This window comes from Electrona antarctica (genome assembly GCF_951216825.1).
Source record: "Electrona antarctica genome assembly, chromosome: 1".
NCBI classification, from domain to species: domain Eukaryota; kingdom Metazoa; phylum Chordata; class Actinopteri; order Myctophiformes; family Myctophidae; genus Electrona; species Electrona antarctica.
Window position 1 is genome coordinate 19,976,845 of NC_136806.1, and position 24,369 is coordinate 20,001,213.

The 24,369-nt window shown below is 42.6% G+C and overlaps 2 protein-coding genes across 4 annotated transcripts; both read right to left on the reverse strand.

Moving 5' to 3' along the window:
- Positions 1-1,829: 1,829 nt before the first annotated feature.
- On the reverse strand, positions 1,830-3,440 carry LOC306921015 (NEDD8-activating enzyme E1 regulatory subunit-like; the record flags this gene model as incomplete). Its single annotated transcript, XM_079498066.1, has 1 exon — positions 1,830-3,440. One exon carries the CDS (start codon positions 3,438-3,440, stop codon positions 1,830-1,832), a length of 1,611 nt encoding a protein of 536 aa, XP_079354192.1.
- Positions 3,441-11,520: 8,080 nt separating this feature from the next.
- On the reverse strand, positions 11,521-19,252 carry stx5a (syntaxin 5A). Of its 3 annotated transcripts, none has more exons than XM_079510716.1 (12): positions 19,123-19,252; positions 18,055-18,286; positions 16,839-16,909; positions 16,544-16,599; positions 16,355-16,425; positions 16,091-16,207; positions 15,006-15,062; positions 14,787-14,868; positions 14,093-14,173; positions 13,845-13,948; positions 13,434-13,555; positions 11,521-13,239 (listed from the first exon to the last, which is right to left on the reverse strand). In XM_079510716.1, the coding sequence occupies exons 2-12, from the start codon at positions 18,115-18,117 to the stop codon at positions 13,080-13,082; spliced, it is 984 nt and encodes a 327-aa protein (XP_079366842.1). In that variant the 5' UTR covers positions 18,118-18,286; positions 19,123-19,252; the 3' UTR covers positions 11,521-13,079. The 3 variants fall into 3 exon arrangements, with proteins under 3 accessions (XP_079366842.1, XP_079366843.1, XP_079366844.1); XM_079510717.1 differs by having other exon boundaries at positions 19,082-19,169; XM_079510718.1 differs by lacking the exon at positions 14,093-14,173.
- Positions 19,253-24,369: the final 5,117 nt, after the last annotated feature.

The following is a 24,369-nucleotide window of genomic DNA, read 5'->3' on the forward strand; positions in this document are numbered from 1 at the left end:
AAAAACAAGCTTAAAAACATATCATCACATTCTTAAAGGAATACACAATATAGGTAACACTTTTCATGCAGTGTTTTATAGGCTACATGTGACAGGACTGACTGAAAACATATGGAAAACATTTATTTGTCAAATGTATTGTATGTAGAATTTCAACTAAACTTAATTTTGTTTATGATAGGCCTATTCCTTCCCTAAATAACAGTATTCAGAATGACTAAATTGAAATATATGGGTCGATACTGGCTGAGGACAGCTAGGACATTTTTTCTGAATTTGTAATTTTAAAAACTGTTTTTAATGAATGAATATCTGAAAAGCTAAAGCATGGTATTCCTTTACAGAGCACCTCACTGAAATCAACCTGATTGATTGATTGATTGATTGATTGATTGATTGATTGATTGAATACTTTATTAGCAGTTTGCATAAGGTCTGCTAGAGGAATTATATCCTTATGTAGCCTACTTCAAATCATAAGGGTAAAGGGTAAACAGTTATTGACATATAATTAGGCAATATTTTTTATGACAGTAGCCTATAGTGGGACTTTTTTTTCAGCACTTCACACGGGTGTGATATTTTTTTTCCCCGGGTTGACCAATTGAACATTTGCATATTCACATATGCCATTGGAATATGCAAGGAGTGGGGAGTTTTTGTCTGTTTTCTCTTTCTTGCTGAATTTCTCTCTTTTTTTCGTGCCATTTTTGTGGAAATGATGGAGTGACTCAGACACAACAGCACGAACGAACGACTAGGGCGATACAGTGAGTGAAATAAAGACCAATCGCATCACAACAAGGAAACCTTAATAGTAGAGCTGCAGCTCCCTCCGGTGGACAAATTAGTGCGTGCAGCTTACAGTGAGTAGTCTATACTTGGACAAATGGACACCCAGCTACATGTGTCTGTCCAGAGATGCTGAAGATAACACAAGAAACACCACGCCTATATACTCCAGCGCATCCTCCAACGAACGATCGAGACAACCCCAGATGACAGGAGAGCTGGTGTCATTAGGTCTCCACTCTATGACATCATCATCACCAAGATGAAAAACAGAGAGCCATATCGTCCTACTGTCACAGCAAGTATTCAGCCGCGTCATAGGAAAGTAAGTCATATAGACCATACCTCAGGCAGATCCTCAGCACTGCACTCCTATGAATGGAGGCAGCCTGCTTCATATGGTGTTTATTGACTTTGTGGCGGCTTTCGACAGTCTGCATCAACCACTTGAGAAGCTCCTCCCCATGTTGTGTCACATTGTGTCCGTCTATATATTGGTACATTCCTAAGTATTGCATGGGGAAATAATCACAAAGTACTTGGAGGCCAGGCTATGACATCAGAACTATACTGACAGTTTATGATGTCAGTCGACCCCTGTCCATACTTGGGCACACTCCGGGGCCTGGCACACAGACGACCACAACTTCGACTTGCCATTTACAGAATACACAATTTATATATTCTTTGTAATGTAACTTTGCAGGTTTGAAACCACAACATGACAACTAGACTCTCAGGCACAGAATAAAATAAAAAATCACACACGTGTGAACTGAGTGGTGTAAGGTCTTATATAGACTGATCAGCTGTGGTCTGACGTAATGTCTGACGTAATGAAATCACACCCGTGTGAACTGGGTGACCATAGCAACCATGCTCATTTTTTGATACGAACAGACAGACAGACAAACTAACAAAGCCAGTTGTAGGAGTGGTTTACACCACTCAAAAATAAAATAAAATGTCCCATACTGGCCACATGAAATCTGAGATCCACCTGAAGCGGTGCCATTATTAGACCTCATGTCATTCTTCTACAGCGAGTAGGTGGCGGATGTCTGAGACATTGCATTGTAAATGAAAGTGTTGTTGAAGGGTACGAACTGGTGTGTGATGATCTTGATTGCTTCCTGAGCAGCTGAACCTCCTACAAACGAAGCGACTGTGTGTGGTTCTGCAGCACCGCATCGGCAGAACTCGTGGACGTAATCATCTTTGATGTTTACCTCCAGGTTGTATTCCTGCAGCAGGCTGTTCACACACAGCTTCAGCTTGCTGGTGTCCTCTTCCACCTGGTGATCGCAAACCCCCGGGTAACGGCGGTGCTGCTGAAAGAAGCGATCGACGGCGCGCAGCATGAGGTAGAAGTTCATCTGACTGTCTGGATCGTCCATTTGTTCTGTGATTGTATCCTTATTGAATGAATCCACGCTGTATTCCTCTGCTAGAGACCTACAACGGACCACCTTCAGGAAGGCTGCGTTTTTACAAAACAGTTTGACCTCCTTTTCAGAGATGCTCTCCGGTGGCTTTCCCACAGCCTGCAAGATGCATTCTACGTGCTTAGACACAGCGGTAGCATCCTGCAGTGCCTTTTCCCTGTAAACATTCTGAAGGTTGATGAACTTCTGGGAGTCTGCAGTCATATCTGGGATGGTGCCTCGCACAGGCAGGTTACCAGCACCTTCATTCTGAACGAACTGTTTGACAGCTCGCAGTAACACCCAGAAGGATGGGGTCTGTGATGTGATCTGTTCACAGTGCTGTTCACTGTTGAAGAGCTCATCCACAGCATCAGGAATCTTGGTGGCGTTTATGGCGGTGTTGACGTTATTAATAGCCTCCTCAAAGTTTTCCTCAACTTCGGGGACACCGTTCTCCTTTTTCAAAATCCCTTCCCTAATCAACTCTTTGAAGGCATCCTTTTCTGGTCTGTTTTTGGGTGGCTGATTATTGTGCTCAATGTCATCGAGCCACTTCTCCAAGTATTTGGCAACAATAATAACCCACGGTGTGTGACTATGATCCTTCTTCTTGAAGCTGTCCAAGTCATAGGATTGAGTGTGTTTTTTTAGCTCAGAAAATGGCTTTACTAACCGCAGATCTTCTATGGCATTGTCTGGGTGAGACTCAATCACTGTGTGTTCTTGCACCACTATTCTCATGTAGCCAATTAGGCCGTACGTTCTGCAAACTAGGAAAGGTACACTCGCGCTCCACAGAGCTGAACCTAGCCTCAGGCATGTGCTCTCTGGCAACTGAACACCAATGACCAGGGTGAACCTTTGAAAAAAGCTTGGGTCATTGTCCAGGAGCTTCTCTGGAGTCTCCTCGACAAAGTTTCCAGACACGTCGCTGTTCAGCTCTTGCAACAGCTCCGTGGCAGCCTGAGCTCTGTTCTTTCCTATACAGCCGTAGCTGAGAAAAAAGTTGTTCCCAATATCTTCCCCAGAGACTGTGTGTCCATCGACGATGGTGAACGCTCCAATACCTGGGAGAATAAGGTTCTTCAGAATCTCTGTTCCGGATGCTGTTGCATTGATGAGACACACGTGTGCATTCTCGAGGGCCTCTTGACCGTGGTCACCCCACAGTCTGAGTTGTCTGTCATATTTCTGTTCTTTTGAGACTTTCAGGGCTGCCATGGTCACTCTGCAGAACAGTAGTGAGTTAACACTCCTGCTATATATAGGGGCTACACCACTATACTGTACGTCACTAGAGCATCAGTGTAGCGTCATGAATGCCATGCCCTATTATGGTATTCATGATGCATATAGTGAAAGCAGATTCTGATTAAAATATAAATAAATCATAATAATTTATGTAATAATATAATAATGGAACAATGGAAACCCCCATAGACCCATGACATCACACATGGTGACATGGCATCAGCATGATGACATAATAACGGAAATCCACGTAGGCCCACATGACGTCAGAAGCTACTCTAGAAACATAATACAGTATAACACCAGTAAGACGCCTGAGGGCGAGAAGCGACCTCGCCCGCACTAGCCATATATGGAGCGTGTCTTGAGTGTACAGGGTGATGAGGTCAGATCAACATGTGGTATGTCAGAACAGGTCAGCTCCATATATGGAGATCTAAGGGTGGCAGCAGTGGCAGTGTCTTGAATGAGGGCCCAGGTAGGGCTGGGCCTTAATTTTCGGGCCTGTTGAGAACTCTATTTTTCGCTGGCTGCCGGGCACGGCTGCACAAATAACTTTGAGGCAGGCCCGTCTAGAGTTTAAATGGACAGGTATCAGTCAAAAGGGAGACATCGAAGAGGAAGGATGGATTGGGGAAGGATCAACATATGGAATGTCAGAACAGGTTCTGACATATATCCATATACACTACAGGTACTAATATTGATGACATCAGGGATCTCCATATATGGGCTTAATTGCGACAGCAGGTCGCATTTACTATGATATGATCCCTGATTTACTTGCCATCGCTCGGCTAATCAGGAACCATCGTTTTTACATAAACATACATAGTTACGATGACGGGGGCGAGGTACTGGAATAAATAAATCGGGACAAAACTATAGCCTGGTTGCCTATACTGCAACCACACTAGAAATAATAATACATAATCTTAAAGATGGAGTGCCATCATTTTTGTATTTTTCTAGTTTTTCATGTGTCTATGAGGTGACAGTACTTCATTTAGTTAGGTAAAGTTAGCTTAAGTTGTGGCAAATCTGCAAAAAAAATGCTTACCACTAGCTTTCTTCACAGATGTTCATAAAGGTGTCTACTATCACAGAAAAATGTTCTAACCCAACTCCCTTGGGAAACTTTGTGACAGCTGCTGAAAGTTGGGGTACCATTATCAACCAATATAAGGCAAAGAATTCCAAATTTCATTATACTTTAAGTAGCATGTGACATGTCAAACTAGGGGGTTTTCATGATGCTGAATCCATTCCTAGCATTAGTTTTGCACGAAAAACACTCCTTGGGCTAAATTCGGCCATAGCAACTTGCCCAAATGTGCCCAAATGTGCTGACCTCATCACATTTGTGATGACGGCTATGGGCATTTTTAGGTGCCCATAGTGTTTTTTTGTGCAAAACTAATGCTTGCAATGGATTCAGCATCATGAAAACCCCCTAGTTTGACATGTCACATGCTACTTAAAGTATAATGAAATTTGGAAATGTTTTTGCCTTATATTGGTTGATAATGGTACCCCAATTTTCAGCAGCTGTCACAAAGTTTCCCAAGGGAGTTGGGTTGGAACAATTATTTCTGTGATAGTAGACACCTTTATGAACACATCTGTGAAGAAAGCTAGTGGTAAGCATTTCTTTTTCCAGATTTGCCATAATTTAAGCTAATTTTCCCTTATTAATTAGACACCCTGGAGTTGTTTTTATGTGCAATGGTGTATTAACTTTGTATTTAGGGTTTCTTCCTGGAGGCTGAACCCTTGACAGTCAAACGGGCCAATGAAATAAACAGTAATATAGTGACATCACACTATCAGCCCCTCCCCTAACCCCTCCTCTTTATCATACAACTACAGCTGTGGGTGCGGCTTCAGTTCAGGTGGATCACCACCCATCACCACCCACCAGGCATACTTAATGAACTGGTGGGCGAGTCCACATAAAAACGACATTTTAACAAATACTGTACACTTCTTTGAAAAAATGATACCTCCTTATATAACAATAAGACCTGATGATCATGTTTTAGGGTGGAAAAAGATCACGACACTCCATCTTTAATTGAATGGTTAATTAGAAGGGCAACATTTATCTGCAGAAGGAGGAGAGGACACTGGAGCAGCACGGACATTTAGAGCCTTTTATTAGGTGCTAAGTATACAGAACGACTAACGTTTCGACCGCAAGGTCGAAACGTTAGTCGTTCTGTAAACAAAAGAAAAGACAAAAAAACAACTAGCAGTCAAAATGGACAACACAACACAGCTTAAATTTCCTTTGACATTGTTCCTCCTGGCAATTGAGTATTCGAAAGATGCACTTTCTTAAGTTGGGTCCAGCCTGTGATCTCTGGTGTATAGCTGCCAGTTCCCTCTTGATGTCATGTCCAAGTCCCGACTGCTCCAGAGTCCAGACCATACTGAATGACTGCTTGATTACATAACGTCTTCAGACTAGGACTTAAGTCTAAGATGATCAGCTGTGTATCAGCTGTGTATCCTGATCCTCCAAAGAGGATGACACGATCACCCACCATGCAACAGCACATCCTAGAAATATATGGACATGGGAGTCTCCCCTTGGGCTCAATCTTCTTCCAGGAGAAGGTCACTGGATTGAATTTCCAGTGATCCTTGAAGGTCTTTTCCTGAGGATAGTTGTCACCACCAAATATGTATAGCTCTCCATTGTAGGCAAAGACCGATTGACCCCTGCGTACTTCTGGAAGCAACTGTGCAGAAGGTGTTTGTACAGAAGGTGTTACCAGCCAGCAGTTGGTCTCTGTATCAAACACTCTGACGTTATTGAAATGGCTCTTGTCCTCGTCTTTCCCTTGGGCCCCCATGAATACAAGCATCTTTGCCCCAATGATGGTGGCAGAGTGACCGTCTGAAACGGGTGTAAAAGTGCCTCTGGTATCAATTAAAGTCCAGACCATTGTGGTGGTGTCCAGCGTGTGGATGTCATTAGTGCGTCCACTGGACGAGACTGGACGCCGTCCAGTCTTCATATGGAATCCTCCAAAGATGTACATGACGTTCCCCAAGACGCAGGCTGAGTGGCCACACTTCGCTGGTGGAATCATCTCAGAGACCTTCGGCATGAACCACCTGTGAGTGTTGACATCAAATGCATAAAGCACGTTGCACTTAGACCCCCTGATGGTAAGAATCTCGTGGTTGGTCTCTTCTGTCTCAATGTTCGCTATTCCACCCCAGATGTAGATCATATCGTCTATCAGCACAGCTGTGTGGCACACACGCCTGGAGGGAACTTCAAGGGGACGTTCTCTTGTTTCAGTTGTCACTGGGAGCAACTTCCTCCAACGCAAAGATATTGTGTTGAAGACGTGAACATCAATCTCACCCATGTTCTGCATGTAGGTCTCCCGGGTACTGTACCCTCCGACGCAGTAGACCTTGTTCCCCACTGACACAGCAGCATGAAGGTGTTTCGATGGTCCTTTGAGATTCACCGTCCAACGCAACATATTAGCAGCAAAGTAAATCTTGGATCAATGAAGAGCTGTGTGAAAGAATAGTCCTATTGGGTGCGTTTCCACTTATATTGTTACAGTGGCTCAAATGTCACGTTATGCTTGGCCAATTCGCAAAGCTGATGGGGATGCATTGGGTTGGCCAATCAGGGAAGCAGATGCCTGCCTCAGTTGACCCTGATGACCCTGACCCCCAGGCCGAAACGCAGTGGGCCTTTTTTAACCCTTGTTTTAGAGAGGCGCTAGCTCCTCCTATATACAGCACAAACATTAAATGCCATTGACAATGAAGGGAAAATGTACATCCTTTTGTCCTCACACGTCTCAATATTTGCCATTGACAATGAAAGGAGAAATTAGGTCAAATGTCCCAAATATGACGTGAATTTGTGGCGACACAAACATGAAATGCCATTGACAATGAAGGGAAAATTTACATCATATGTAGACGTCATATATATAGCTTTTGTCCCTACAAAATGTCTGCAACACAAGCATTAAATGCCATTGACAATGAAGGGAAAATGTATGCCATCTTGTCCACGTCTCATATTTGTCATTGACAATGACGATGGCAAATATGAGACATGTGGGGACAAGATGACGAACATTTCCCTTCGTTGTCAATGGAATTTAATGTTTGTGTTGCGGACATTTTGTGGAGAAAAAGCTGTATATAGGAGGGGCTAGCACCCCTCAAAAAGAGCCAAACCTTACTGAGTGAGCAAGTTGTTGACAGGCAGGACTGGTTTAGGCATACAATGAGAAACAACCTTTCCCCTTTAGCAAGAGCAGCAACAAAGGCAATAGAGGGTTGATAGGCTCTTAGTATGACTGACTGTATTGCTTGGTCATAACAGTCTGGTAATTGTCTCCACCAGGCCGAAGGCATGGGGAGAGAGTATGTTTTGCACTCCGTCCGTCCGTCCGTCCGTGTGTGTGTGTGTGTGTGTGTCCGTGTGTGTGTCCGTCCGTCTGTGAACAGCTAATCTCCGGCACCGTTAACCCGGTCGATGTCAAATCTTGCACACACACTCCCTGGATGCCAACGATGAACCTCTGCCCCAGAATTTCCAGAACGGCCTGTTATAGCGCCACCAGGAGGCCGCTTTGTGCAAAACAAGTTTTTGGACAGTACACCTACAGATTTTGTCCAAACATCACGCAAATTGGTACACAGTCTCTCTAGAGCCATTCAACGAAACGGGTCTTTCAGATTTTCTCAAATCACACACACACACACACACACACACACACACACACACAAAACATGATTATATTATTCCTAAACATTTTGCCAAACATCACACACACTCCTATCCTCCTGGTGGAGACCTGTGCACTTTTTCTAGTTACAGATGTTTAGACAAACGGGGTCCTTTACTCACACATTAAAAGATTATATCTATGTGACTGCAGTGAGAGTTAGCGGGGATTCACACTATGGTCCCGGATGTGCACTCGGGACCACTGTCCAGATGTTGTGGTAGTATGAATGCTGTGTACCGTTCCCGGGAGCGGATCACCCAACCATTCCCGGGACCACATCGGGACCGATTGAAGTGTACTCGGATACGGATCACTGCAATGTGAAAGCATTGAATATGATTGAATGAAGTGTACTCGGGTGCAGAAGAATCAAGGCCAATGTGAATCATGGCCAGCGGGGACCAGGCAACCGTATTTGGGAACAGTTTGAATCAAACAGACTCAGTCCGTCTCAGTGTGAATCCCCTTTAGAGAAGCAAGCTACAAGCGCTTAATACCACATGAACTTTAATCTCTCAGTCAAGACAGATTCTGCCCTACAGTCATAAACAATAATGTTGTTGTTGTAGGAATAAACATGAGCGAGCACCCGGATGTTAGCAGACTGGAAAGGGGAGGAGCCAAACCTGAGTTTCTTTTAACATAAAAACAAAGAAAGAACATTTTGTTTACTTTTTTCCCCAGAATGAGTCCCCAGATTGCATGAACCCCAGCATCGCTATTCTGGGCATGCCATTATAATTATAAGCAAACATTTGGCACAAATAGTGTTGTCATGACACATTGTGAGCTTCTAGATCGGAATCAGAAATTTGATGTACAGAGAAATGAAGAAGGGGAACATTTGGCCCAAGTATATGTGACATGAGACACTCTTATACCTTAAAGTGAAGACTCAAGATAAGGCCAGAAATGTAACAGCACAGCAGGAATTAGATCCAGACCTGTGGAGTTTTTCCATGGGTTAATTGTATATTTCCGTACACTCTTTATCTGTTCCAGAGCATAGGAATATATGTGATGTATTCCTATGCTTTTTTGTTCTTGCCTAATGTAAATCGCTCTGGATTAAGAGTGTCTGCTAAATGCCTAAATTGTAAATTGTAAAGAACTGGAGATGCTTGATAATCACAACCTGTAGTGGTGACTGGTGAGTACTGTCAGGTTATGATGATGACTGTAGCACACACTCACAGTCTCACACACACACTCACTCTGTTGTGCGCATGCGGTAAGGTCCCCCTGTCACTCACTCACAGTGACTCACTATTAAATATTAATACAGGATTATTTAATTCTGAATTCCGAACATGAACATTACACACTGCTTGCCCACATTCACATGCTGTCTGCCAGTGCCACAGTTAAATGCAAATATAGGAATTTAACTTAACTTCAATTATTCAGTGTAGCAAGCCCATGGAGACCTCTTCTTCAATTTGTTGCTAACAAGGCTAGAGCAATAGAAGAAACTCATTGCTATAGACATAATCTAATCATTGTCGGATATTAGGTAAAATAACTTTCATCAGTAGGCTACATTCATCTCTGCCTGATTAGATGCAATCACATTCTCTGTGACAATTTCAGATAATATTAACTTTTTAAGGGTGTCATCATTCACATGGTCAGTCAGTTGATCAGTTCGTCGACCACTTTGCTGTCTGGATTGCCTTGGAATTGCTGTGCACGATGCCCCTTCATGTCGCACATAAGAACCCTATACTGATTTTGTTGACCCCATGATCTTCCACTTCCACGTCTTGATATCTGAAAATGTTGTACTCTTTCAATGTATACACATTAGAAAAGTCTAGTTAATACTGGATGGCCATTCACACCACGCATGGTTGACCAAACAGGTTGGGTGTAAGGTGCAGTACATGGGTTGCTAGCATTTTGTTTAGTTTTTTACTCTTGTTTGCATTGATCAATAGTTGATCAGATTTTTGCCATTGCTCTCCGCACCAATCATTACATCAATAAATAAAACTACTCTTATCCTCATTCCTAAATCTCCCTCACTGCGTGTTCTTTCCCTTAGACATTCATTTGGTCAGCCGTGTTCTCCCAGGACCCCAAGTTTCCTGGGCAACGCTCTGCCAAGGAGTTGGTCACCAACACCCTAAAACCACCCATGTCTTATTTTTTTAAACAAAACACCTGCAGTCCCCAAGGACAACACCCTCCTGCTGGATTCTGAATTGGAGCCTTGGAGGGCCGCTGCCATCGCTGTAGCTCTTGCTCTACTGCAGACTACAGCTGGCCAGTGGCCCCCCGCCTTACGAGCTGACCCCCAACTATATCCTGGGGCTGCAGGACTTGTGTGCCAAGATCCCCCCCTCGTCAATGTGGACCTTTGATCTTCAAGTGAGGAGAGCGTGACAGAGGCAGACAGAGAGAGGAAGGGTGGTGGGGTGATGTAGTATTGAAAGGTATCTTGTCTTGGGTAAAGCCATACTATCTCAGTGACTGATCTTGAGTAAGAATGCTACCCTAAAGACTTATGATTAGCAATAATATGAAATAAAAGTAGCTACTACCTTATCTACATAGACAGTTTACAGGTTACATTAGGAAATCCAATTAAGGATTAAACAAATGTATATACTTAAATGTATAAATTAAAAAGTACATTAAAGAGTTTGATTTATCAGATTCATCAGCTGAGTTTGGGTTTTGCATCACATGGGGAAGCACACTTTACAGTGTCATAGTTAGTGGCTAATGAATTCTAACATTCTGCTCTTGATATCTCAAACAAGTCGAATGCTAACCTAGGTGCCATTGCAATGAAATCTTACGTAGCCTACATATTAAATCAGATAAGATGTCTTAAGAACTGAAATGTCTGCATGTTATGCAACAGCGGGAGGCAGCAGAGTTCAGCTCAAGTCACCCATCTGTATATTCAGCACATTACCACAGAAAACCTCATTACCATAATCAGATGAATGAATGCGTAGTACAAACTTAAATGCTCTCGTACAAATGTATAGTAGTGAGCAGAAATATTTTTCTATTGTGAATGTCATTAACGTGAATGTGTAAATAAAACAATTTGATAGATCATCGTGTAATGGGTTGTTAAACATTTAGACACTTGTGTCTATATGGTATGCACACACACCATCGGCACATGACTGAGGGACAAAATATAAATACAGCACAACATAGTTAAGACTCTTGACTTAGCCAGCTCTGCATGGTTAATTACCAACTAGACAATCCTCGTCAAAGTTGTCATAAGGAATAACAACCATTAACAACAGCACCCTATTATTCTTTTTATTAATATGCACTTTTCTTTTCAATACATGACTATTTGCACTTTATACACTGAAGTGAAGGCATTTGGCTAAAAAAAGACAGGGAAAATAGGAATAAGTGTTTTCTTTTTTTTATAGCTTAAAAAGTTGTGGTCATTTAAATTTTAAATAACTGTCTGTACATTAATTGCCTTGCCCTTTGAGAAAGGGATAGACTGCTCACAACATGAGGGGCAGTTACTATCGTAGCGAAGTAATGAAGACCAACCAGAATCTTCTGGGTCATCTGGCTGATCTTGAGTCACTTCATTAGGGGGCTTTCACAACTGGCATAACCCCTTTAATGTTTAATTTGTATTATCTTGTAGATCTGCTATTAAGCATTATATGAAGCCTGCATTGTTTTCACTTTCTTCAGCATGAGCATCTAATTCAACTGGCCTCATGATCACACTGCAAGCTCCAAGGACCACAGAGAAATCAAGTCAAACCATATGAACCTCACTCGGGCCCCCACAGAAGGGTCAGTTGGCCGACAAGTTCCGACAACATATTACACACCGTTACAGGTCATCATAAACAATACGTCATTCATGGTGATGCGTTTGGTCTAATAATACATGTTGCGTTCTTTGACTGGGTTATGCAAGTTAAGTCCCCTTCAGTCGACTGTAATACTTTGACCGTGTGCCTTCATAATGCAAGGAGCTGGACCACAGAAAGTGTCTTTGTATCATGTCACAGTTCTCGAAAAGTACCCATTTGGCAAATAAAACTCAAAACAAAGATTGGTCAAGTAAAAAAAAAAATCACACCCGTGTGAACTGAGTGGTGTAAGGTCTTATATAGCCTGATCAGCTGACGTAATGAAATCACACCCGGGTGAACTGGGTGACCGTAGCAACCATGCTCATTTTTTGAGCACAGACAGACAGACACGTAAACTAACAAAGCCAGTCGTAGGAGTGGTTTACACCACTCAAAAAGGGTTGTGATAAATGGTTGACATATCATTTTGTTATCATAAATCCCACTCTTCAATTAAAAGAATGCATGATGACAGAATATAGGGGGGACCGATTTGTGAACAAACTCCAGTCAGCCAATCATGGTTGGAAAGGAGGAAAATAAACCAAAGAAGAAAAAAAGAAAAACTAGTTTGCAGAATCAAACCATTAAAGGGATTAAATCTTTATGATTAATTGTTCTAAAGTAACAAAAACAGAGCAGTGTTCCGCTTGCACTATATAAAGTGGGCATTCTTCAATAATTTATCCTTTTCATTTCGGGAGAATTCAACATCATTCCCTACTTGGTGGAGAAAGCTTAGTCAAAGTGAGACTGAGAAGGTCAGTTTGTAGGAATACCATAAAATTACTTTTTATCCCTCCCACCCCCCTCCGAGCATGGATTATGTGTGTCCAACAAACGTTGCCTCCATAGAATCAGATAATACCGTCCTCTAAACTGGTTGTTTTCCACAACCCTTTGCTTCAAGTCCAGCTTTAGCTTCCCTTGTCCTTATTGCGTCCCGTCCACTTGTTCACTTTGCTCCTTTGCCTTTAGGCAAAGAAGACAACAAAGACGATGAAGAACACAATGAGGACCAGGAAAATCTTAACCATCAGCCAACGGTTGGACGAGACCGACTGGAAGTATTTCAGGATCTCGCTGTGTGCCATATCCACGTTCAGTTGGGTGTCCTCCACATTGGCGTCAATCCTTCAGGTAAAAAGAAATAGCCAGGTTAGTCATTCTCCTTTAACCACAAAAAAACCAGAAAATAGCAGAGCTGTTTTGTTTTTTTTGTAACACACCTAAGTCTTCAATTATTTAAATTTAAGACTAGCAAAATACCATTACTATTATTTATCATTTCATTCATTAAATTCCCCATCAACTTTACTCCCTCTCACCTTTGGATGGTCTCCTCTTGCTCCTTGACCATATGGGCCAGCTGCTGGAATATAGATCCTAGCTCCACGATGGTAGTCTCAATGTTCTGCATGGTGTCTGAACGGCTCTGGATGTACGAGTCCTGCAACAGCACAGAGAAGAGAGCCTTCATCAACCATGGATGCCGCTTATACTGTACTTGCATTTATGAATCGTTGTATTCGGAAGGTTGCCAGTTTGCCATGGTGACCTATTCTATGTGAGCAAGACACACTGCTAATAGCAGCACTGCTCCTAATGTTATGTGGCAAATACCCCAACAATAACTAAAGGGAACACAATTGTGTATATTATTAGATCATTCTAAACCATCATTTATTATTATTACAGGACTCACCATCACCCCTGCTCCTACAAACATGTACGCTTACCTGCTCGTCAATAAGCTGGAGCTGCATCGGGTTGGCTTGGGAATCCATGTCGATGGCCACATCGCCCATACTTCTGGTCTCATCCTGCATCAACACTGAGCTCTCTGAAAGAGAGAAAAACACAAACAGGCAGCTGAGGTGAGACAGAAATCCCCAACGGTAGCGGGAAAAAGCAGAGAGAACAGCGGGTACACACACACACTAGCAGGTTATACCCGCTGGGAGAGTCGAACATTCCAGGGAAATACCTTTTGAGGTTGTATAGCCCTGGTACTCATAGCGCTGCTCGCGACCTGCATGCGGCTCCTGGGCCCCTTTTTTGCGGCTCCCTAAAATATTTTCATGTTTTATATTAGTGCTGCACAATTAATCAAGAAAAGATTGAGAACTAGATTCAGACACCTATGCAATCTCATTTTGTGAAGAATCGTGCAGCACTAGTTGGCTGTCCAATTCATTTTAGTTACTTATGTTTTGATTGTTTTTTTATAAATATTTCCATGGAGAAAAGAAATGAGAATCGTGTGAGAATCGTGATCTCAATTCTTGTGGAGGAAAATCGAGATTCACATTTGAGCAAGAATCGTGCAGCACTATTTTATATTATAAGTGACCAAATACAATGTGAATCATTTACATTACCTTTCAGCAGTTCGTTATGTATGGCAAAAGCTAGCGTTTTGAATTTTTGGGACCGGTAAAGGAAGCGCATCTGTTCCCTGCCACTGGTACATTTACAGGATCTCTTGTAATTAGCCATCATACTTCGTATGCTTATCTAAAAGTTGTTCTAGTGGGAGCCAGTGTTTTCCAATATTGCGATAAAGCAGCAGCAAAGAAAGGAAAGCTATGACAGCGTGACGGGTGTGTTGGTGTCACAGAATATATCGTAAGAAAAAAAGAGCAGTTCTAAGTCAGGAAGCGGAATGTGAAATTACTTACTGAAGTTGTTGGCCATGAGAGGAGAGGTGGAAACAGGAGGCTGAGAGAAATGCTCTCTCCTGCTCCGCTGCTGTTTTAAGTTCTAAAAGGAGAAAGACAAGGGTGGTTGGAAACTAAGTTAACATAAAGCAACACACATTTATAGCAAGCAAAACCTCTCTCAATTTGTGATCTGGTGTAGACAGGAATTGATGGCATGGTACAAAAGGCACAACTTACCTCTGTTCTGACTTCCAGGACCGACTTGAAATCATTGGACATTGAAGCGAGTTTGGACTGTTAAAAGAGAAGACATAACTTGGTCAAACATAGTCTTTCCTGTTCTACCCCGGATTCGAACCCGAGTCGGCTGCGCAAGAGCTGATGTTTTTTTTCTTTATCACTGAGCTAATGAGAGCCTGTCTGCTTGCTCAAGGGGGAAACTGAATTTTGACCTTCAGGTCAATGTTTTGTAAAACCAGAAGCAGTTTCGTGTCAAAGGTCGTGTCTAACTTAGGCACAGGATCTAAGCGTCTCAATAGATTTATTTTTTTGTGTGTTTTGTAATTTGTTTGTGTGGACCCCAGTAAGACTAGCTGATTGCCATGGCATCAGCTAATGTGGATCCTTTAAAAAAATAGCTCAGTGGTTCTCAAACTACGGTGTTGTTGGGGTCGTTGCAGTCAACCAAAAAAAGAAAAAACGTTTTTTATCACAAGACACATTACAACTGTTTTTTACTTCCGCTTCTTGGCCCGGGAGTTAACAGTCTTCAAAATAAGACTTCCGGCTAAAAATACCTTAGCAAGAGGAGAACAGGGGGCAAAAAATAAATCTGGCAAGCAATAAGAGCCATTATGAGTGGTTGGAGATGGTAGGGTCAGGGTGGGAAAAAAGTTAGAGAACCTACCACTAATGAAAATGCTTAATAATGAGCAAATTACAAAGCCTGTTAACTGTGAAAATAACAGTAAGAAAAGACACACCAGACACAATAGCAAAAATGAATTGACTGGTACTTACTGCTGTGTATTTAAGGTCCTTTCAGACGGGGAGCCACTGACGCGCCTAGTAATTCATTTTCAATGAGAGGCGTGCATTATTTTGGACGCGCGGAGAAGTTGAGGGGGCGATTACGCAAGTGTATTTTCATGGGAGCGGTCCTGTGAAATTGTCTCGCACGTGCTCGTTTCAAGCACACACCCGCGGGCGACTAGACCTGGATTGTCGTGAGCTTTTTTTACACTACGCGTCCCGCACCCCTCATGAGCCTTTGTTACCGGCTCCCCTTCTGAAAGGACCTTTAGGGTTTAGAGTGGACCTACCTGTAATGAGACTACTATGGTGCTGGAATGGGTCTGGATGTGTCGGCCTCCCGGGGTACCACGAGACCTAATCAAGTCCTGCAGCTGGGCTATCTGTTTGTTTAGACTGTTGATGTCCTACACACACACACACACACACACACACACACACAGTTTCATTTTCAATTAACACGTTTTTTTCCTCCCCAACAGTAAAACATTCATTTTTTTTCCAAAGAGACCATTGCACACAACTTGGGGAGGAAAAGAAAAAAACAGACTCACTTGTTTGATGATGTATGTAAGCTCCTCAATCTCCACTCCCTTGTCATCAAATAGAGATTTTCTTTTTGCCACTGCAATACCAATGCAACAGTATTTCATTAGAACAAAATTGACTGTCTCAAATATACCCCAAATTTAAATAACGCTCCTAATTTAAATGAACTGAACCAAGTTAGGAGGATAACTTACAAATAGTGAGCTTCTCCAACTTGGCAAATGTATTGCTCAAGTCTTTCCCAATTCTCCTGCAATACAACCAAGACATAATTTTTAGTTTCCTTCATCACCCACATAAAAAACACACTACTCCAGTTGATGTCATGGAGACTCCCCCCGCGTAAAGAAACAGAATTACATATACAAGTCTGCATACTGAATATCACCCATTACAAGTGTAACATTATGCTAAATCAAATAAGAGAAATAGTTTAAAAATGTGTCAGTCAGCCATTAGTGTACAGAAGGCAGGTTTTATTGGACTCACTTAGCCATGACCGTAAAGTCACTGCGTTGCTTGAGGGCGGTGAGCACTGGTTTACTGGGTTGGACTCCATTCTGACATGAAAGAAACAAGGTAAATGATATGAAGTCATTGAGTCATATGAAAGAGAAAGTAAGTAGATACACATTGAGGTTTTGACTTTGGACAGTATTCGATACACAAATTAAATGTATAATGTGTATTGTGTACAATCCTAGGCCCTGCACACGTCAGGAAAATATTGTTGGTAATATGATAGTAACATTACATTTCGGGGGCGTTCGGAAATTCGCACCGAGCGCACTGGTGTGCCCTCCTGTCGTTAGTTTACTTTATTCAGTGCACTCGGGAGCGTTGTCGTTTGAAAATCTAGTGCGTTGCGCCCCGTGTGTGCAGAGTGCCCGCACTGACCGACCCAACTCAGAACTTGGGGTTGTCCAGTGTGTGTGCGTCACTGCGGTGTCTCGAGCGCTCCCCAGCAGGGAGCTTTATTATTACATACGCATCAACGTGTAGACCAACTGCAGGTAGGCTAATGCTATGGTCAATGTTACAGGAAAGTGTGTTGTTCTAACTGGTCGTTCGTAAATAAGTCACACTCTATGACATCACCGCCCAGTGCACTAAAAGAACCGAGCACATTCCGGTGCGCATTTCCCTTCATGTATTCCATCTACACAGTCATAGATGATCACTGCCATACCCTAGGCCAGGGGTGTGCAAACTGCGGCCCGGGCCAAATGTGGCCCCAGGGCCCGCAACTTCATACCTGAATTGTATTATGAGCCCAACAGTATGGGATAGTTTTCCATTAAAGTGTTTTAACCTGGGAATTTCCCAGAGTATAATTTGTCAGTGTTCCTCTTTCCTTGCATTTCTTTTTTTTACCTTGCTCGTCTGGTTACATTGGTAATGTATGGTAATTAGTATGGCTGAAAAAAGGCTGAAGTATACTTTTTGTTTACAGCACACACCTGACAAAAGACCATTGATATTAAATATTGATGATAGTTAAATAGAATCGTTTAAATCTGAAGGTACATTATGTAGCGCCCTTGGGTGTTTTAATAGTTTCTAATATGGCCACCTTTGAAAAAGGTTTGGACACCCCTGCCCTAGGCCTAGCTGGTAGCGCCAGCATTCAAAGTTAGGCATGAAATGTATGCAATATCATAGCCATCTGCCATTCTAGGGGCTAGGATAATACAAATCAACATACCTGTCTGCCCTGGAGAGATTTACAGGCCGACTGGAACTCAAGGGTCCGGTCACGACAGGTCATGTTGTTGTCACCGGGGTGGGTGTCACCAGAGGATAGATTTGCGTGGATGTGGCTCTTTGTATCTCCAGTGTATCGTTATTAAACTACCAAGAAGACCTGTCCCCCAGGTGTGTGGACGGCTCTCACATCCGAGCTGGCGAGTTGTGCATCAACATGTTCATATACTTTTCTGAAATAGAAGACATCAGAGTTCATTCATGATTGCATCACGACCCATCTACTAACTGAGACAACTAAATGCCAACACGTTTAAACAGACAATGAGCCTGGTGGTTGTTTGATCATATCAACACATCAAAGGATGGTAGTAGTACAAAATCCTCAGAGTTGATTTGATTGACTGAAATTTGTATTCGCAGTTTGTAGAATGGGTACAGTTCAGTACTAAAACTGCTACGAGGATGAAACCAGAAAGACTTGTTTACATCAGGGTCCTCCATTTATCATCATCAGAACATTTAAAGAGGTATACAAATGTAACCATGCGTGTGTAGAAGCGGAACCAAATGGACCCCTAGCGTCCCCAATAACAGTATAACTCCGAGTTTGTCAACAAATAAATGGAACCAAATGGTCCAATTGGTGCCATCTGTTACACTCCCACACAGAGTTAACGTAACACTGACAATTTGTGGTGTGTGGGAACGTCAGCAACAAGCCGGGTCAGTAACACGTCGACAATAACTAGGCCGAAATCTCGCCAACCCCTGTAATTAACATCATAACATAGCACAGCCATATTATAGGACAGACTCACACGGTCACAACAACACAACCAAAGGAACAGTCAGTCGCCCTGTGTTTTGGAGAAGAGGCCGATCACAGCTGATCCCCCGGGCCTGATCAGCTCACTCACGACGATGCTAATAAGCTACGCTAACTGTCCGTCTCGTCTGGGGTATAAACCCGTTTCGTAGCAAAACTTTCCATCCAAACTAAACCGCTGATATTTGTACGCGCTTACCGGGGAGAGATAGATAGAGATAGGGCCCCGTTCCGACTCACCTGGGCCAGTATTACCGAGCACTCCACCGCGAAGCTTCGACGTGTTTCCAGCAGCAGCAGCAACAACCCCATCAGCCTGATCCTTCTTCTGAGTTAAAGTTCCAATCCGGGTCGTTTCCGGAAATTGACGTCATTGCCACGTCTACCTACTGGCTGCTGCGAGCACGAGGCGCCGCCAGCAGGTGTCGCCGTAGGTCTGGTTTATGTTCAGACTCTTTGCATTCCTGACTGCATGTCTCTCTGACTGCTGCTGGTACCACCTGCCTCCTCCTCTGTCTTTCTTTAGCAGTGGTGGAAAAATAATTCACACTTTTTACTTTACTTTTAGAACTACAAGGAAAAGTCCGGAATTCAAAACAAATTTTACTTGAGTAAAAGTACAAAAGTATTGGCATCAGATCAGCCGCATCAAGAAAGTAGGCCTACTCACTATGCAGAATGTGAATGTCACATTTGAAGTTTTCAAATGTATAAAAATCTTTTAGAAATAGCAGATCTACAAGCTCACAATGCGTCGCATCGCCACGGCCTACTGAATATTTGACGTACTCAAGTGAAGTACAAATACCTCAAAATTGTACTTAAGTACAGTACTTAAGTAAATATACATAGTTACTTTCCACCACTGCAACTAATGAATTTATCCACTACTGATGTCAACAGATGTTCACTGTTTGAAAGGATGTTTTTGGTCAATATGCATTAAGATACAAGATACAGCTTTGAGCCCTGTTATTTCAGTATAGGCCTATACAGCAGTGGTCAGCCCACCATTTTCATGATACAAAAGTAACAGAAAAACCCAAAGTCTACCTATTGTGTAATGTATTTCCTAATGTCTACAATACGTGCTTAATGTCTGCATATGATCCATCACTGCATTGCTCTCTTTTTTGTCGATTTTGTTTAATTGAGATATGTTGATGTAATTCACTTCCTGTAGACTTCATTGTACCCACCCATGAAGGAGACTTGGCAGAAGACAGAAGCCCTGGTGGTGGTGGCGGCATAAGCATCACTTTGGCACAACCGTCAGTTTCAAGGTCACAGAGGAACTGTGCATGGTGGTAATGGAAAAGAAGAAGAAGAACCTCTTTGCATTTTTGTGACATATCCATTTAATACTTCCACCAATCAAAATGGAGAGGTTGTGGTGTATGCTAACAATATTTACCCGTGAAAACATCTCTAGAAGCTGATTATAGCTTGCTATACAAAAATACCGCTTTAAAAGGATGTTTATGGGGGATGGAAGAAGTTCATATGTTTGTGAGAACGGCAGAGTGTAACTGGCAGAAAGAGAAGGTGATAGGCCGATGCTTCAAATGAATGGGCTTTACAGATATGGTATGGAGACATAGATAACATCCAGAAGGCACTCTGATCTCCTCATACACCTACTGGTACCCACATCCTCAGTCTAACAAGACCTAGCATGCCAGACCACAAATATGCCCTCACCTTTATCTGCTAGCCTACTTACCCCCTACCCTACCCTCCTCACCTCTCCTCTCCTCTCTTCTGCTCCCCTCCTCTAGCCTGGCTCCAGCCCCTGATAACACTAGCGACACCCATTAAAAAAATATGTTCTGGGCGATTCAGAGAAACCAAATGAAAATTCAGGCTGAGTGTCAGGCTACTCCTCCTCATCACCTCTCATTCCCTCGCTTTTGAAACCACCAAATCCGCCTCACTCCGCATTACTTGCTTGATGGGAAAAGAAGGGTAGAATAGAATAGAACAGGGAATACAGGTGTTTCTGTTTCATTCTCATCATCACATGTTAGTTGTTGACTTTGTGGACAGTTTCTCATGTACAGTAGGTCATCATCCTTTGTATGGGACCATGTCCTTCAACTGACTGAGAGTGCCGACTAGGCCCAGGGATGCATGTTTCAGTCAGAGATAACACTATTTGCTTTTATAATTTGTTCTTTAGAACCACACAGGGAATTTTGAACAACTTTTCCACTTTAATAGCCATTGTCAACACACATGATCATAGTTTACAAACTGTATTCTCTCTGTCTCTCTCTCTCTCTCTCTACTCACTCATTCACTCACACATGCACACTTGCGTGCACACACGCACACGCACACGCACGCACGCACGCACGCACGCACGCACGCACGCAAGCACGCATGCACGCACGAACGCACGCACGCACACACACACACACACACACACACACACACAGATACCATCTAACAACACACGTTTGCAGTCCAGATAGCGTCCAGTACCTGCTTCAACACAGCTGCTGCTACAAAGCAGGGAGGAAAACATGGCTGGAGTTTTTTTATCGTTAGAAAAACACAACTCCATGCACAGAGAAAGCAAGGTGGAAAAATACAGGAAGCCCTGGACACTGATATAAGAGTAAGAATGAAAGAGAGAGAGTGACAGTGATGGAGTGAAGGGGCAAGAGAGCTAGAGGCAGACAGGCAGGCAGGCAGGCAGGCAGGCAGGCAGGCAGGCAGGCAGGCAGGCAGGCAGACAGACAGACAGACAGACAGACAGACAGACATACAGACAGACAGACAGACAGACAGACAGACAGACAGACAGACAGACAGACAGACAGACAGACAGACAGACAGACAGACAGACAGACAGACAGACAGACAGACAGACAAAAGATAATGCCGACAAGCGAGCCCTATCAACATAGTTCTTTCACCCATAGCATTATTCTGTAATACTTTAATACCATGCAGCCTTTTAATGAGTGCAGCCAGGGCTCTAGGAAAACAGATATACACCTGATGTCTGCTAATGGATGACTCACTCGCTTTGACACTGTCTCTCTCCATCTACATCCCTTGCTGGCTGCATGTCTCCTATAAATCTTGCAGCTATATTTAGTACAGGCAGACAGCCCTCCCCAGGCTCCCCAGATTGGCATTGGCCCTCTCATCTCCTCTCCCAAACACTCTGCAAGGTGCAATAAAGAGGGATAAATGCAAATATGAAATGCATGCCATCACTATGCATTAATTGTAACGAGACACGGTTATCATCGTTTAATCTTAGCTGTTTGATAGGTCACTAAAGTCAGGCCGTAATTGTCACGAGTAGGGAACTAGCCCTGCTGTAATATAGGACCTGCTCTGACCTCAAAAGGTATGGGACAAAATACTATATTACTGCCAGCATAACGTACTGCAGGTCTGTGTCATCAGCAGCAGCAGACCTCAGTTCGCCACCTGGAATGAGAAAAGGTGCAGCAGTTAGCAAAACGAACACAGAGACAACAGGCACTGAGACAATATGTTCTCTCTTATTTCCTCGCTTTCACACACATTGGTAACATGCATGGTCTGTAGTACTTGACGCTCATGACTCAGCAGAATCGAGCCGAGGAGGAGAAACAATATTATGTCTCATAACACCACGTCAGTCACGCACGCACTCACTGTCCCCAAACTCCCAGGGTGGCACTCTAATCAGAACGGCTGTTTATCTTTCATTACCGTCAAATGGGAAATAAAAAAAAGAGAGATAGATGGGGCTGTGGGCGGGGTGGGGTGGGGGGGCCGCAAGACAGTGCAAAATGCTGAGTGTTAGTTAAGTGAACACAGTTTTACTGCATAGGGCACAGTAGCGTCATTTTTTGGGATCCAGTGGATGGCAATTGCCACCTCTGGGTTTTAGAATTCAACCTCAAAATGCAGGTCTTTTATTCATATTTCCTCCACGTCTGAATGTTTCTTTTTGCAGAATTATCTGATTTTAGGTTGACACTTATAGACACTTTCTGTCTGCTATTTATTTAAAATTAGGCAAATGTTTTAAAAAAAATATTTTTTCAAGCTGACAGTGCATCGTGCATTGTGAGCTTGTGATTGTGACCTTTTTGGTTTTTGCCATCCTCTAGTTTCGAATGAAATGATGCCTCTGGTAGGGCCCCGTGTTTTTCATGGATGATGCACGAGCAGCCACAATGAGCAAACAAGAAGTTTCTATGAAAAATAAGTAATTTCCTTTATTATCATTTGTGACATCACGATTGTGCCCTGTTATCATTTTTTATATCTTTGACGGTGCATGAAACAGGTTTACATGGGCAATGAACTGATTAATTTCCATGAATATTAAAATGTAACATAAGACGGCATTGTTGTACAGTGTACACGTATACATGTCATATTGGGCACAAATGGTATAGCAGCAAAAAAAGAGTGTAGTCTGTCTCTTTATACATGGGTTACAGTAGTACAATGTATTTGTAGAAAAGAAAATTTGTTTAGAATGTACATTTGAAATGAAGCTACAAATACATACTTTTATACAAGGTCATATAGCTGGCTATTATATATTGTAAATTTATATGCACTTTAATAGGGGGTGTCTAAATCTACTTAGACACTGGAGGCTAGCATAGCACTACCATTACAGTACAATGTACACAGTAAAATCCTTCATATTAATTTAACTCTGAAGAGAAAATGGAATGAAACAGACCCTCAAAGGTCCACTTGGTTCCCTTTGTACACTCTTCAGAGTTAAATGAATTGGAATTTTACTGTTTATGTAGATAAAGCACATTGATAATAGATACTCAGATGGTATATGAAGATAAATATATCTCCAGAGAGCCATGTATCTCAAAGAGTTGTGACTTTGAGATTCTCAAATCATTCTGGTGGCCGCGTTAGCTCCTAGGGCTTCCTGACCTAATGTTTAATAATTTGATTGACCATGGGAGCAGTGTTTTTGGCAAACATTATTTAGCAATACAAAATGTGGTCCAGGAAGTAATGACCGGTTTCCCAGGGGGTTGAAAAAGGTTCCAGACATGCTCAATGTCACAATTCCTTTAGATGGAATGTTGATATGTCATGTACAGTGTACTGAATAAATAGAGCTTCGCAATTGCAGTTTATTTGCTCCTTTGAGTCTTTATTCAACTACTAGGTTCTCTCATGGACCAATATGTGCTTTGCAATCTCAAACACAGTGCAATCTCAACTTGAATTTCAGGGACTGTGGTCTCCCAAAACATTTCCATCTAAAGTACGTCTTTACCTAATGGAAACTATATACTGTGGTAAAAGGCATGTTAATTGAGCTTTTTAACCACTTGAAACCCAGTGTCCCTATTGCAGATATACAGTACAAGCTCACAATGCATTAAGAGAGCTTGTAGAGATCGGCTATTTTCGGCAAGGGTGTTTGGTTTAAAGTAAAAAAGGAGCGGACCAAGACCATGTAGAGAGACCTGGGGGACCCCGGTCAACTAGAAT